At 35.3% G+C, this 16427-nt stretch overlaps 1 protein-coding gene across 17 annotated transcripts in view; it reads right to left on the reverse strand.

Moving 5' to 3' along the window:
• USP40 (ubiquitin specific peptidase 40) overlaps nt 1-16427 on the reverse strand; it is a 78012-nt gene that overhangs the window by 57825 nt on the left and 3760 nt on the right. For 14 of the 17 annotated variants that reach the window (XR_009453771.1, XR_009453772.1, XR_009453773.1 and 11 more), the window contains 8 exons: nt 16294-16361; nt 14857-14970; nt 13796-13960; nt 11966-12112; nt 9088-9231; nt 6848-6976; nt 4756-4851; nt 3190-3297 (listed from right to left, as the gene is read on the reverse strand). Coding sequence is in view for 14 of the 17 variants with exons in the window: in XM_059703582.1 (XP_059559565.1) it covers nt 3190-3297; nt 4756-4851; nt 6848-6976; nt 9088-9231; nt 11966-12112; nt 13796-13960; nt 14857-14970; nt 16294-16361 (971 nt within the window). In the remaining 3 variants the exon portion in view is untranslated. The remainder of the gene's footprint in view (nt 1-3189; nt 3298-4755; nt 4852-6847; nt 6977-9087; nt 9232-11965; nt 12113-13795; nt 13961-14856; nt 14971-16293; nt 16362-16427) is intronic. The other 3 variants (XM_059703583.1, XM_059703587.1, XM_059703588.1) reach the window with 3 other exon arrangements.

Raw genomic sequence — 16427 nt, forward strand, 5'->3', positions numbered from 1 at the left:
TTACCATTGCACCAAAAACATTAAAATACCTAGGAATAAACTTAACTAAGGAGGTAAAAGACTTATATGCCAAAAACTACAGGACACTGAAAAAAGAGATAGAGGAAGACATAAACAGATGGAAGAATATACCGTGTTCATGGATTGGTAGAATCAACATCATCAAAATGTCCATACTACCCAAAGCAATTTATAGATTCAATGCAATCCCCATTAAATTACCAACGGCATATTTCACAAATCTAGAACGTTCCAAAAATTCATCTGGAATAAAAAAAGACCCCGAATAGCTGCAGCAATCCTGAGAAAGAACAAAGTAGGTGGGATCTCAATACCAGATATCAAACTGTATTACAAAGCCACTGTTCTTAAAACAGCTTGGTAGTGGCACAAGAACAGACATATAGATCAATGGAATAGAATAGAGACCCCAGAAATCGACCCAAACCACTATGCCCAATTAATATTCGACAAAGGAGGCAAGAGCATACAATGGAGTCAAGACAGTCTCTTCAATAAATGCTGTTGGGAAAATTGGACAGATACATGCAAAAAGATGAAACTAGACCACCAACTCACACCATACACAAAAATAAACTCAAAATGGATAAAAGACTTAAACGTAAGACGGGAAACCATAAAAATACTAGAGGAATCCACAGGCAGCGAAATCGCAAACATATGCCGAAGGAATTTCTTCTCTGATAATGTTCCTAGGGCAATGGAAACTAAAGAGAAAATAAACAGATGGGACTACATCAAAATAAAAAGCTTTTGCACAGCAAAGGAAACCATCAACAAAACAACAAGAAGACCCACTACATGGGAGAACATATTTGACAATGATACCACCGATAAGGGTTTAATTTCCAACATTTACAGAGATCTCATGAAACTTAACAAAAGGAAGATAAACAATCCAATAACAAAATGGGCAACAGACCTAGATAGACACTTTTCGACATACAGAAGGCCGAAAGACATATGAAAACATGCTCAAAGTCACTAATTATACGAGTGATGCAAATCAAAACAACAATGCGTTATCATCTCACACCTGTCAGAATGGCTATCATCAACAAATCAACAAACAACAAGTGTTGGAGAGGATGTGGAGAAAAAGGAACCCTTCTGCACTGCTGGTGGGAATGCAGACTGGTGCAGCCACTGTGGAGAACAGTATGGAGCTACCTCAGAAGACTAAAAATGGAACTCCCATTTGACCCAGTGATCCCACTACTAGGAATATATCCCAAGAAACCAGAAACGCCAATCAGAAAGGATATATGCACCCCTATGTTCATAGCAGCACAATTCACCATAGCTAAGATTTGGAAACAGCCTAAGTGCCCATCAGCAGATGAATGGATTAGAAAACTGTGGTACATATACACAATGGAATACTATGCTGCGGTAAAAAAAAAAAAAAGGAACTCTTGCCTTTTGCAACAGCATGGATGGAACTGGAGAGCATTATGCTAAGTGAAATAAGCCAGTCAGAGAAAGATAAATACCACATGATCTCACTCATTTGTGGATTATAGAGAACAACATAGACTGATGAAAAGGGACAGACCCAAAGACTGAGAAACAGCGATCAGGCTATCAATCCCCAGAAGGAAAGTAGGGGAGGGCGGGGGTAAGGGGAAGAGATCAACCGAAGGACTTGTATACATGTATATAAGCCAAACCAATGGACATGGACAACAGGGGGATGGGAGCATGAGTGTGTGGGGCGGGGGGGGGGGGAGGGAGAGGTTGGGGGTTAATGGGGGGATTGAGGACACATTTGTAATACCTTAACTAATAAAAAAAAAAAAAAAGATCAGTCAATAGACCATATCTATACTAATAATAGAGGAATATGCAAATTGTTCAGGACACTGTCACAGTAACAGTAATGACCAAATAGCAGGCTGTGTGGGGCCACAAGGCCAGCGGGGGGGGAGTGGGGGAGGAGGCAGTTGGGGGCAACCAGGCTGGAAGGGGGGCAGTAAGGGGCGACCAGGCCGGTGAGGGGGCAGTTAGGGGCGATCAGGCTGGCAGAGAGGGGCAGTTGGGGGCAACCAAGCTGGCAGGTGGGGCAGTAAGGGGCAAGCAGGCTGGCGGGGGGGGGGGGGGCAGTTGGGGCGACCAGGCTGGAAGTGGGGGCAGTTAGGGGCGATGAGGCCAGCAGGCAGAGGTGGTTAGGGGTGATCAGGCTGGCAGGGGGGGCAGTTAGGGGCAATCAGGCAGGCAGGCAGGTGAGCAGTTAGGAGCCAGCAGTCCCGGATTGTGAGAGAGATGTCAGACTGCCGGTTTAGGCCTGATCCCTGGGCTCGGCAGTCGGACATCCCCCGAGGGTTCCCGGATTGGAGAGGGTGCAGGCTGGGCTGAGGGATCCCCCTCCCCATGCACAAATTTCATGCACCAGGCCTCTAGACAAAGGAATAAAAGAGTAAAACTATGTGATCATATCAATAGATGAAAAACAAACAGCATTTGATAAAAATCCAACCCCGAGATGAAACTATCAATCAAGTCTGAATGAAAGCTAACTTCCTCAAACTTATAAAGGTTATTTACTAGTATATATGTTTTTAAAACCTGCATAGCTAATATACTTAAAAATGAATACTGAAACATTGATCCAACCATTTTAACCTTCTATGAACTCAGGGCCATTAAACATTTATTTATCAACTGTGATCTAATTAAAGGATGCACTTAAACACTTATTGAAGTAAGCTCTTTGCTTCTGTAAGAAATAGCTCCCAAATATTTACTGTGTGTTCTGCTGCTCTGCTTGTTTCCTGTTGAGTTACTCATTTCTGGCAGTACAGTTTTTACATCTGATTATACAGCCTAGGAAACCAGATCACCAAGTTTACTAGAAGTGTGTGTAAAAGAAAGGTAAAGTGAAATTTGGGTGAATATCTGAAGACACTTCTATAAGTAAAATGGTAAGTTTTAGGGTATGAACTTTGTGATATTATTTGGCTGTTTGGGTTGAAACCCCCTCCCCTTTTCTTTGCTTACTTCTATGATAAATTATTTAACTTAATAAGTAACTTAATGGAATTTTAACCATTAAACAAAAATATTGATTTTATTTTCACCTAATTTAAATTTTCTTCAAATAATTCTTATTGTGGGATCATAATAAGATTTCATGAGAAAAGGACTTTCTATAAGAATGTCATATATTACCTTTCGCAGTGGTCCATACTGTTTTCTGTACTTCTTGTTCCAAGATATTCCTATCTTTTTCAAAAATTTCTGGCCCAGCAGATCAACAAGAATCAGATTACTCTCCTCCTTATGAAAGAAACACAAAGTCATTTAAGAATATCTGTTCCAATGACCTACCAATGGTAAGAAGTGACCATTACAGGATGCAATGTGACCTGCACCTACACCAAAATTCCATGTTGAATTCCTAACCTTCAAAATTTCAACTGTGGCTATTTTTGGATAGGGCCTTTAAAGAAGTTAAAACAAGGCCATTAGGGTGGGTCCTAATGCAATCTGACTGGTGTCCCTACGTGGAAATCTAGGCACACACAGAGACACCAGGGATGCATATGTACAGGAAAGGCCTATGAGTGCGGGAGGCTAAGTCCAGCGGGTCGTAATAAATGTAATAAATGCGAGAAGTCCTCAAAAGGTTGAATGGACTCTTTGAGCAGAGCTGAAAATCTGCATGCTAGTACCTGCTGCTGGAACAGCTGAAGGCAATTCCCCCAACTTGATGGTACTTTATTGTTTACCAAACCTTACCTTTGATATGTATAGCGGCTTTGCTATAGGGCAAAATGTGTGAATAAAAAGCCCTGGGTGCAGAGATTCAGGGAGTTTAGTTACTGAAGCTAAGCCTCCCCTGGCTCCCCCAAAATGCCTCCCAAATTTATATTTCATGTCTAGTCTCTTTATTAATTTATATCGCAGCCCCTTCTCCAGATTCCTGAACCCTAGCAGATTCAGGGAAAGACCCCAGCATATGGGACACAGAGAGGAGGCAGAATCTACAACAGACAAGGAGAGAAGCTGCAAGAGAAACCAAACTTCGATTGATCTTGGACTCCCAGCTTCCAGAACTATGAGAAAATAAATTTCTATTGATTTAAGCCACCCAGTCTGTGATACTTTGTTATGACAACCCTAGTAGACTAATACGGTGACCATCAAGGACTGAGCCTAAGTCCCCAGTAAACAATTATAAAAAACTGTTTACAAATGAATAAATAAATGAAAGGAGACATACCATTTATTACAACAGGGTACTAAGCAAACATTAAAAGTCATCTGTATGAGGTATTACCAATATTAGGAATGAAAAAGGAGACATAACTTCAGATTCTACAAATACTAAAGGACAATATAGGAAACAGTAAATTCTAAAACAGTATGTAAAGTGAATCCCAATTCTATTTAAAATGACAATAGTAATACCAAAGAAACCCATAAACCAATCCCAATATAAGCGTGTAAACACAAAGAAAACAGAATGTAAAGAATATAGTCAAAGTGTTAACAATGACTGAGCATTTGGTTTATTTACACATTATTTTTTTATATTTTTTCTAGGTGTTTTTTCTCTCTCAAGTTTTCTACTATGGATATGTATTCCTTTTAAAAGCAGAAAGTTTCCAATAAAAATAAAAGTTCAAAAAGAGATATAATGTCCAAAGGAAAAAAATAGTATCAAATCTACCTAATCAACCTCATTTACATATATCTAATACAGATACACACAAATATAAGCACACTCTCTACCTGTGATAAGATTGTTTTTAGAATCATCAGTGGATCATCAATCTCTTCTTCATTCTGAAGATCTTTCAAATTCACATCTGGTTTACTTTTTTCCTCCTAGAAAAGAAAACAATAAAAAAGTTTCTATCACGGGAGAAACACTTTGTAAAGTACATGATTATCTAACCACTATGATGTACATCTGGAACTAATACAAAGTAATATTAATATAAACTGAAAAAATTTTTTTTTAAATATAAAACCCCCTTTTTTTAAATCTCCAATTCCTTAAAAGGTAACTAACAAAATAGGAATGTTTATGTTATGGAGGTTTCAAGATGGAGAAATGACAATAAGAACAATATAATTTGTATATGGTTTTGAATTCCAGCTTTGCTTGAATAATCCTGGACAAGTTATTTTCATCTCTCTGACCTCATCTATAAATTAGGATTGTGATATAAGTAAAGCTTCTAGCACAATACAGTGTTACAACATTTTCTCACTCAGCACTAACAGAAGCCACATTACTACATGTGGAGCAACTATTCATTAATAACATAATTAATTATTTGATAATCAAGAAGATATGTTTTTAAGTATTCTACATCCTAATTAACATAATGATTTGTATCTTACATTTTGACATTTTATTGTGTTTTAGTTACATTTAAAAAATTGGTGGAGAGTTTGGGGTTGATGGGTAATGCATCATAATTTTGCCCATTGGAAATAATTGGAACTAGAATCTCCGTTCAGGCTTTTCCTCAGAACATCTGCAAGTTCTTTTCTTGAGACTATTCAAAACTTTTTCATAAAATGTTAAAGAAGCACTAAAAAATGAAAAGATATATCGTTTTCATATGTAGATTAAAAACCCCACTAAGCATGTAAGAGAATAGCTGATTCTAGAAATGCTCACAGAAGCATAAAGAGCAGGGATAGGCACAACCCTCCTGAAGAATAACACAGAGGGAGACCTCGCCCTACCACATGGCATGACTGCTTTTAAAGCTCAGAAATTAACAATGTGGTGTTTGCCTAGGAATGGAAAAGAAGTATGGAGCAGAAAAGCATGTCCCAAAATGGAGTCACACATACATAAACAATTGATATAACAGGATTGGCATTCTAGATTGGTGGGTAAAATTGATTATTGAATAAATGGTAATGGGCAGTTGGGTACCCAAATGAAAAAAAAACAATACCACAACATTCACAGATCATTCCAGGAAGAAGGTAATTTTAAATGTAAATGAAAAACAAACTTTTAACTGGGATAAGAACATACAATACAATATACAGATGATGCATTATAGAACTGTACACATGAAACCTATATAATTTTATCAACCAATGTCAGCCCAATAAATGTAAAATAAAGGTTTTTAAAAATAAATAAATATCCAAAGACCCCAAACCTAAAAAAAATCCCACAAACTATTAGAAGACAGCATAGGAGGAAAATCTTCATCATCTTTGGTTGGTGCCATGAAAGACAGAAGAAAAGCTAAGGAATTACTGATTAAAGGACTTAAGCAATATGCTAACTAAATGTAGTTCATGATCCTGGACTTGATACTAGAGTGGGAAAGAAAATGCTATAAAGGATTTGGATCAGACAAATGGTGAAATCTAAATATAAATTAAATGTTAGCTAAAAAGATGGTATCAGTGCTGAAGTTCCTGATTTTGATCTCTGCTTATGTAAGGGAATGTCTTCATTTTCACGAGATAAGCACTGACGTATTCAGGGATAAACTTAACTTCAAATGGTTCAGCACTAATAATCATAATGTTAACTCTGTGTGTATGTGCGCGCACACGTGTGCATGTGTGTGTACAAAGAGTGTGTGCTTGCACAAATGTGGCAAAATGTTAATTGGAGAATCTAGGTGAAGAGTATACAGGACGTGTTTGTACTCTGCTGGTTATGTTTCTGTAAGTATGAAATTGTTTAGAAATAAAAATTTTAAACTATCTATACTCACTTTCGGTGCCTATAAAAGTATTCCACAGAGTGAATACATAATAAATGGCAAAAGATTATCTTCATCAAATAGGACTAAAAAAGGAAAAATATTTCAAAGATACTTCTAATGTCCATGCTCACCTGAAGTTGCCAGTTTCCCAAATGATCAACATCTTTAATATACACATGATAGTGCCCTCCGTAGCAACCACCTTTGTGTATAATAACTGAGAAGAGGTCATACATGTATTCCAAGTCATCCAGTTGACTCTACAAAAGAACATAAACATGGATATAGTTTACACAAAGTGGGAAGATACATAACCAAAGGGCAAAAGAATTTTAACTACTGAAATAAAAATTGCACTGTTTATTATTGTTCTTTAAGGGTAAATTAAGATAAATTTGAACTGACTTTAAATTTTAAAATTCTTAATTCTTAGAAGATTATCTATCATTGATCCAATACCAAACACACTACACCAATCACATTCTGTGTCTTGCTTAAATATGAAAACACATACCCAAACAAGATGCTACTTTTATGTACTTTGGCTAAGATCATGTAAACCAATGTGATAACAAAACACACTTGGTTATCAGTGCGTCTGTGATCTTGGCAAGCCCATCTTTGTTATGATACCTATTTTGCCACTTTATAAATGTGATCTTTAGCTGGTAAATTTTTCCTGTGTTCCAACTAGATTTGTCACGTGCCTCAAAGTCAAAGCCGTATCTGTCACCGCTCCTGACATGTTGGTCCTCTGAATATAAGAGGAATTTAGCAATTATGAATACTAGCTGGGCTTGTGAGGCAGTTTAGTGGAATGAAAAAGTTTTTTGTTAATTTATTAATTCTATGATCAAACTTTTCTGTAATTAATGCGCTCTATAATATGACTGACCCAACAGATGAATACCTACACTGGCATTTAAAAGAAAAATCTACTTTAGGTTAAGAGATACTTTGCATATGGGTGCTATTTGAAGGGATCCCAATTATTTGAGAAAATGTATTTGCTTAAAAAATTATACTATTAAAGTAAGCAGCATTCTTTTTTTAAATGTCTGGTTCAGGCAAAAGACAAGAGAGATATAAACAAAGATGAGAAGTGGTAATTATTTTTCATTAACACAGATATCAAAAAGAAATATTGCAAATTCCTTGGATAAGTGCTCAATGTGCTCCTTATTTCAGTTTTGTATTTCAAAGTATGTTAAAAATCATTTGACAAACTGCTGTTTATAAAAGGACAAAACTTTTCCTATATGAGATGATGGATGTGAACTAAGCCTGTTGTGGCAATTATTTCATCTACATGAAAATCAAGCTATCATGCTGTACACCTTAAACTTATAAACTGATGCATGTCAATTATTTCTCAATAAAACTGGAAAAAATAATTAACTCAATTATCCTGAAAAACAGTTTTTATGTGTGTGTGTGTTTTTTTCAGGCAGTAAATGGAGGGAAAAGTCCACCAACACTGGAAAAACTATTTATTCTGTGTGTCCAATAACAAACTCAGGGCCAACACAAATTACAACCTTTGAATGTTAGTTCATATAATAAAACAACCAAAAAGCTCAGTAATTACGCTTGAAGTAGAGGAAGACCCATCTAAATTTAAGAATATTTTTAAAAATTACTTTCATGCATAGAAATTCAATAGCAAGCTAATAAATGTTCTGGTTTTAATAAACATATAAAGAATGATTTGTAACAAGAAATACATCAGTCTTGTCATTGTGATCTTGACATGTATGACAATTACATAGAAAATATTTTTAAATGGCTTATAAAGTAGGTTGATTATGCAATTAATTTGTTTTCAAACTTTCTCTTGCCCAAGTCTTAAGTACTACAAATCCCAGGCTAGTGAAGTTGCAGCTACCTTTCACTTTCTAGATGTGTAATTCATTACTGCATTTAAAGTAAACTAAATCCAAATAGCAAAGTGCCAATTTAAGGTAACTTCTTTTAATGTGAGGTGACTTCTAATTTTGCTCTTAAATTTCATATCAAAGCTTTTTCAAGAGAGTTTAATAAAAAGAACTGAGAACAAATCCATACTTTGGAAATTCAAAAGGACTGTAATAAACCAGGAGTTCTCAGCTGGGAGTGATTTTACCAATTCCCCTTCCTGCAGGAGACATGGACATTTGACAAGGTCTGAATACATTTTTGTCACTAGTGGAGAGGAGGGGGAGGTTGCTATCATCAGGTAGCAACCAGGAATGTTGCCCCACATCCTACAATGCATGGGACAGCATAGTGCCATGGCTGAGATTCTGCATTAAGCCAACTGAAAACCAGGTCAGTTAAGAATTCAATATTGAGAGGGAGAAAAAAAAGAATTTAAAAATAAAAGAGTTCAAACCTGTTCACAAAAAGGCTTGAGATTGATCCGAAGAGGGAATGTGTAACAGCTAGTTTCCTTGTATCGTTCACACTTCACAAAATCAAAATTAAATCTTAATAATGAAACAGTAAGAAAGGGAGGCAGCTTACGTAATTTGGCCGACTGTTAAAAGAAAATTTTTTTTAAGTTTTTAAAAAGCAGTTGCATAAAGAATACATGTTTCTTAACATATAAAAAAGCAAATTATGACATAATTTTAAGAGGAATATGTCCTTAAATCACAAATTCATCACGATGAACTGAATATAGCCCTTGATATAAACTCATCTATTTTACAGGACTAAAAGTGGTATCACTCATTTATGCTTACAACTAAAATTTACAACCCAATTTTATGTTTTTAGTGTTCATACCCTAAAATCAAGGCTATCTGATGAGCATGTTATAACTGGGTAGTCCCCTCCCTAACAATATTTCTTTCCTGCCCAAGTCCTAACCTTTCATCTTCTTCCTTTTATTTACTAAGAATTGGAGCTCTTAATCTGGGATCTCCAGACCTCTTTCAATGGATCTGGGCCCTTGAAATATCAAATTTGTACATGTTCATGTATTTTTCTGAGAAGATCCATAGCTTTCATTAGACTTTCAAAAGTGCTCTAACTCCCCAAACATTAAGATCTACTGATTGGGGTTTTATAGTTATTGTTCTTACAAGCAGGTAAGAAGTTTTTAAAAAATTTCTTGCTTTAAAACAAACCACATAATTAAGCTTTTTATTTTTAAGTCATCAGCTTTTAGCCCTGGCCAGGTAGCTGATTTGGTTAGCGTGTCATCCTGACATGCCATGGTTGTGGGTTTTGTCTCTGATCAGGGCACGTACAAGAGGCAACCAATGAATGCATAAATATGTGGAACAACAAACTGATGTTTCTCTCTCTCCCTAAAATCAATTTTTTAAAAAAAGTCATCAGCTTTTCCCAACCCTCTTACACTAATGGCATGTAAGGGGGGCAAAACATCCTTCTCCACATATAAAATTATCCAAAATCATAAATATTAAACATTCCTAAAAATGTATGTAAAACAATCCTAAAAATCAAGTGGATAATAAAAAAAAGTTAAATGATAAAACAGCAATTTAACCGCATGGTAGATTTTCAAACAAGCTCAAAAACTAAGTCTAAAAAACTAAACTACGATGTGGCTGAGAAAAGAAAGACTGCTCAAAACAAGAAAATATGCATTAATTTAGGTAGTACAACCTAAATTTAGAGTGCAATAAATCTAATGCAACTATAACAGAAAGTAATTTTAAAAGTATCAAGATAAGCTCAGCTGATGTGGCTCAGCAGTTGAATGTCAATCCATGAACCAGGAAGTCATGGTTCGATTCCGGGTCAGGGCACATGCTTGGGTTGCGGGCTCCATCCCCAGTACGGGGCATGCAGGAGGCAGCTGATCAATTATTCTCACACTGGCGTCTTGGTTTTTTTTTACTTTTTTAAAAAAATTTATTGTTCAACAACATTATAAACTGTTGAAAAAAATTAGAGGCAAATAAGAATCGAACAGACTGTCACACTGATGTTTCTATCCCTTTCTCCCTCTCCCTTCCTCTCTGAAATCAATAAAAACGTATTTTAAAAAAGTATCAAGATCAAAATATTTCCACTGAAAAAGAATTAAACCAATGATATACAAGATGTATAAAAGAACTGCTTTTGTTTAACAAAAGGTTTTTGTTTTACTAACGTGCCAATTAAGCCCAAGTAAAACTAAAAATGTATTTAAGTATCTTTCAAAACTTTTTATCCTCTGAATTTTATATTTATTTTATTAGATTGTAGTCGTAATGCCAAAGATGAGATACAAACTAAATAAGAAAACAATAAACCTCTCTATTTAGGTTTCCTAAAGGGGTAAAGGCTGGATAGAAGTATGGACTAAACAGTATAATATTTACCCTGGTTTAAATCCTATTGTGAAAGCTACAGGCATGAGTTTATTGTTTTTATTACATTTTCACCTACAATGACCAGGATCCAAATCAATATCGTGTGTTATCTAAATCATTCCTCATTTTCTTTGTTAGAAAAGTCAGTCATTATCAGCTGTAGGAATAGTGTTATCTTGTTGTCGTAACAAAGTAACTGCAAAGATATGTCTTTTGTGGTTGTTCTTTCAGTGAGTACTCAATAACCACCGAGTGACTCGAGCTCCAGTTCATCATGCTAGGAAGAGCCTATGATACCATCCACCAGCAGTGGAATAGTGACCACTGTGGATAACAATGGCAGCAGCGGAGTTGATGCCACACTGCAGAAAAAACCGTTGCTTACATCCCACCCTCCTTTCATCCTGTGTTTTGCTTTGCTATACAAAAAGAAACCTAGAAGTACTGTCAAGCCCTTTTATTAGGGCATATTAGATCTGCTGGAGTTGGGAAGGGGATATGTACATATATCGAAACTGTAAAATAAGTGCATATACAGAAAGTAAAGAAAGCCATCTATTTTCATAGTGGTAGACAAAGAAAGGAAAGCTCAACAAGCATCTTGGCTGGCAGAAATAAAAACACAGTGCCTTCTTTGTAATGGTAATTTGCAAAAAGCAGTGGTGGTGAGGAGTTTATCAACAAAAGGTGTATTTAAGAAACACTGAGGTACAAATAAATTTTTTCCTGAGAAAGAAAGAAGTTGAGAAAATTATTGAGTTGAAAGCTTAAAAAAGCCTTTACTGTAAAAATTAAAATACAGATATATAACATGTAAATGTGTTTTCGATCCTTAGTATTAATTAACAGTTTCAGTTTCAAACAAGCTGACTTCATTTGATAGACCTTCTTGCTAAAGTACTAAGTGGGCAACCTAAGAAAAGGCAGAGTGTCTGTCTTTACCTTTGCTGCTTTCACCAGCCGGTCACAAGATCCACAGTGGTATAAGTTGTCACAATCAAACACTTCCTCTTCTACATACATGTTCCAGAGTGCATCTTCCAGACCTGTTACGTTTTTGACCGCTACTGTTAGATCTAAGAAGTCTTCCTAAAATACACATAAACATAAAACTGAAAAAACACTTTCACAGTTCACATATATGTCATACACATAATGAAAATAATCAGATATATTTTTTCTAAAATACTTTACATATGAAGGTATAGATCTCCTGATCCGATATGGTGAAATTCATAACCAAATTATCTTTTTTAAAACAAACTGTAACTGAGCTTAAAATATATCAGGAACGAGTTCATTGTAGATACAATAAAACCTATTTTATCAGGAGTTAAGACAAATGACAAATATACATCTGAATTGAGAAGTGTGTACATGTAGGGCTTATTAGTGTCGAGTCCCTAGACTAGAACAGCAGGGGGAGGGCTGAATACTCAAATGAAATTCTGCTTACTCATCTGCTTCTGCCAGGGTTGGTTTAACACATACTGAAGAAGTTAAAAGAAAAACATAATTTTGAGCCAAGATACAAAAGTATTCTTAATGAAAATTAAGAGGATATTTTGCAAAATGGGAGTCTATAAATTATACTGTAACTACATTTGAATTACAACATGTTTTTGGTAATAAAAACTTAGAAAATCTGACAAGTTTATAGAGTATTTAGTTTTAATAGCATTAAAGGCATTATTGGGAATATAAAATAACAGTGCTAAGTTCATGATAGAAACCTAAAGTAATACAAGTAACATTTAGATATGGTCTGTAATATATGAATGTGAAAAGTTAATTTCTGTAATTTATCATGTGCCTTAATATACAAAATGGTTTGAAATTTGTTTGTGATGTATTATTATAGATGTCATTATATAGTAATTCAAAAACACACGACACCTGAATATTTCCAAATTAGGCTGGCCAAACCTATTAGCACAGACAAAAAGAATCAAAAAGTATCTTTTATCCCCAGTACTCATAAAAAAATAGAAAGAGAAGAAAATATCTGTGCCAAAAAAGCAATTAATGCAACATTTAGAAAATGGAATTTAATTTTTTACTCATACTATTAAATACAGAAACTTTCTATAACTCTTGCCATAACAAAAGATTTTTATTAAAGGACAGCTGTTCAGATTAAATCATTTGCTGTCAAAGATAGGTAGAGTAAGTGGAGATTATTATATTTACATGAACAAATTTCCAATTATATTGAATGGACAATCTGTGTCATGACAAAGTATTGTAGGTTATACTGGATTAAACATGATTATAATGGCTTTATATATGTTTATATGTAATAAACATATTTTAAAACAAATAACATGTAAATATAAGCATACATGTACAAATGAACCTTCTTAAAGACATTAATAAACTAAATCCAGTATTTAATTACAAATATTTGTCAATACCCTATTTTTATTACTTCCCTAATTAACTTGATAATATTCCACCACCAACCATGATGAAGTCACTTTCCTTATTTGGCCACAGATCTCTACTTGCAAACATTTCCCAACTCTATTTTCTAACTATCAGAGTAAGGAATAAAACATTAAAACTATGTTTTAAGATATTTGCTTCTTTCAGTTTACATGAAGAAATCTGGATTATAAACTTATGACTTAGGTGTAGTGAGAGTAAAAGAAAAAAAACAATAAAGTGATTTCCAGAAATAAACAGTTTAATCCTCACATGGTACATCACAAATTTAACTGTATGAATTATTCTTAACAATATAACTTATTACTAAAACACTTGCATATTCACCTGCTTTTCACTGACATTCTTACATTCTTTACAAACAATCTGGTTAACAATGGTCCCATGATATAGACGATTGATGAGATCATGGCCGGAGGTCCCAACTAAAGAAGTTTCCAAAGCACTAAAGAGAATTCGATTCAGTTCCTGCACATCATGTTGCCTCATTTCCTATAAAACAGGTAACTTTTATATTTGATTTTGTGCTTCACATTTTTAAAAACAGATTTTTAAAGTGATGTTAAAAAAAAAAACAACCCACAAGATTTATCAAATCCAAAGGTAAACCTCGATCAAACATAAGTATGACTAATCTAAACGGGCTGAGAACAGGTTAAGAGACCACCACCTATTTTCAGTTTTATTACAAAACAAAAATATGAACAGGCAGAGCAGCACATCTATTTCATTAAAAAAAAATCATACTTGGTTTTATTTTATACAACTAACAGCTTATTTACTTGTTGCTGTCAAATGTTCTGTGTTTGTACACAGTGCCATACCCTTAGGGACACAAAGAGAACAAGGAAAGAAAGTCTTACAATAGGACACAGGAAGACAATGAAGAGAGACAGGAGAAAGGCCGGGAAAGGAAAGTGAAAAGACCTGCCAAGGATGACTTTATAGTTTTGCTTGAAGCATATGTTCAAATCAGAAACTCGGATTCAAAACCAAGAGCACGTCACAGAGGCAGACAGAATTATTGCTAGGCGGCTTTTTAAACTGATCAAGCAGTTTGCTATATAAATGGTAAGCTCTTTGTAATAGGTGTTCTACCTCAACTAGTCCATATAAAGATTCTCAGGGTATAAATTGTAAAAATAAACTCCTATACTTCTCTCTGTATCCACAACCTTCTCCCCACCCCCAAATCACAACTGTACATAAAACCCTGCAAACAAGTGTCCAAAAATATATTTCTGGCTTGTAATTATTTAACAACAAGAGAGTAAATATTTAAATAGTATATTGAGACCCTAAAACAAAATTAAAGAAGTTAGATAACATTAAACCAGTGTTTACTCTTCACTGCCGGTAATGTTTCTTAGAGAAGCTGACCTCCGTACCTCATTGCTTGTCCACCCAAAGCTGTCAGTGAGGTCTGCTGTGGAGGCAGCTTCCTGGTCTAAGAGCAGGAGCTGTGCAAACAACCGCTGTAACTGCAAAGGTATGATTCGAACCTGAATGAGAACAAATGCATTTCTAAATAAGTCTTTTCAATGTGGTTTGGGAATTTTAAAAGAACTGCATACTAATTTTCTTATATCTCCTAATTCACTCAGTTCACCCAGAAGAAAGTTTACAAATCTTATTACAAAGGGTGATCGTTTTTCTTCAAAAATTCAATCCAGCCCTAACCAGTTTGGCTCAGTGGATAGAGCATCAGCCTGCGTTCGATTCTGGCCAAGGGAATGTACCTTGGTTGCGGGCACATCCCCACTAGGAGGTGTGCAGGAGGCAGCTGATCGATCTGTCTCTCTCATCAATGTTTCTAACTCTCTATCCCACTCCCTTCCTCTCTGTAAAAAAAATCAATTAAAAAAAAAAACTCAATCCAAAGTGTTTTAGCTATCTGGAGTTTTCTACCTAGACATAGTTCAGGTCAACACTAAAACCCAAAGAAGCCTTAAAAAACTACCTCATTGATTACAGACGGATAGTAATTTAAGTCTCTAATAGTTCATTCTTTCTCTAAAATTCCTCAGATACAGACATACTCTCATGAGGAATTTTCCAGTCATAGACGGGCTGCACCTGCCTCACTTTCTTCCCGTAGGTTCCAAGCCTATTCCTGTCTTACTTGGGCTGGAAGGCTGGGCTGACAGAGAATGCTGGTCAGAGCCTAGTTTGCAGACCAAATTTAAGCATCTAAAGTGAGAATCAGCCTTTAGAAACTTTTATGGCAATCTGACATTGTCATGACATCTTTATTATATCCCACAGAAGTATAATCTGCAACAGATTGGGAATTTTTAAAATACACAAAAACGGGCCCTTTGCTGCACAGGTGGCCTGAGAAGCGCTGGGCTGGATCAGGAAAGACTCCTCGGAAGAAGTGCTGATTTTAGCCTGAAAGCGACAAACTTCTGAATGATGTTTAAGCAGGGGAGGAACACCATTAGATCTGCACTCATGATAAACCAATTCCTCATTCAATTTATTTCCAGAATACCAAAGTGAATGAATACTGGTTGTTTGTTGTTATTACAAATAAGTGCATTAAATAGAGTTTGTTAGGCTAGTGTGGACCATTTGCAAATATTTCCTTCACCAGAAGAAAGAATAAACACAGTAGCAGCAGCAGCAGAGACATTACATTTGAAAAATTAATTGTTCCATTGTCAGTAGGGTATAAGCTAAGTCACTTTCTGAAAATAATAATCATATTTGGTAATTAATTAATAAAATTATTGATTTCTATAAGAACTTTAATTCCTTCCTTAAAAAACACTCCCTCAGCACTCCAAAACAACAACAACCCCTGTAAATCATAGATTTAATACCTTTGCATCAGGATTATCCTTTTCCTCTAAAGAACCAAGCTCTTCTGGGCCAAGAGAAAATAAAGCTTCTAGACAAAAAAAGTAGAATCAGAGATGTAAGTGACATTATTTCATCTTAGAAAACCAAGGCCACC

This window comes from Myotis daubentonii, chromosome 7 (assembly GCF_963259705.1).
Source record: "Myotis daubentonii chromosome 7, mMyoDau2.1, whole genome shotgun sequence".
NCBI classification, from domain to species: Eukaryota; Metazoa; Chordata; class Mammalia; order Chiroptera; family Vespertilionidae; genus Myotis; species Myotis daubentonii.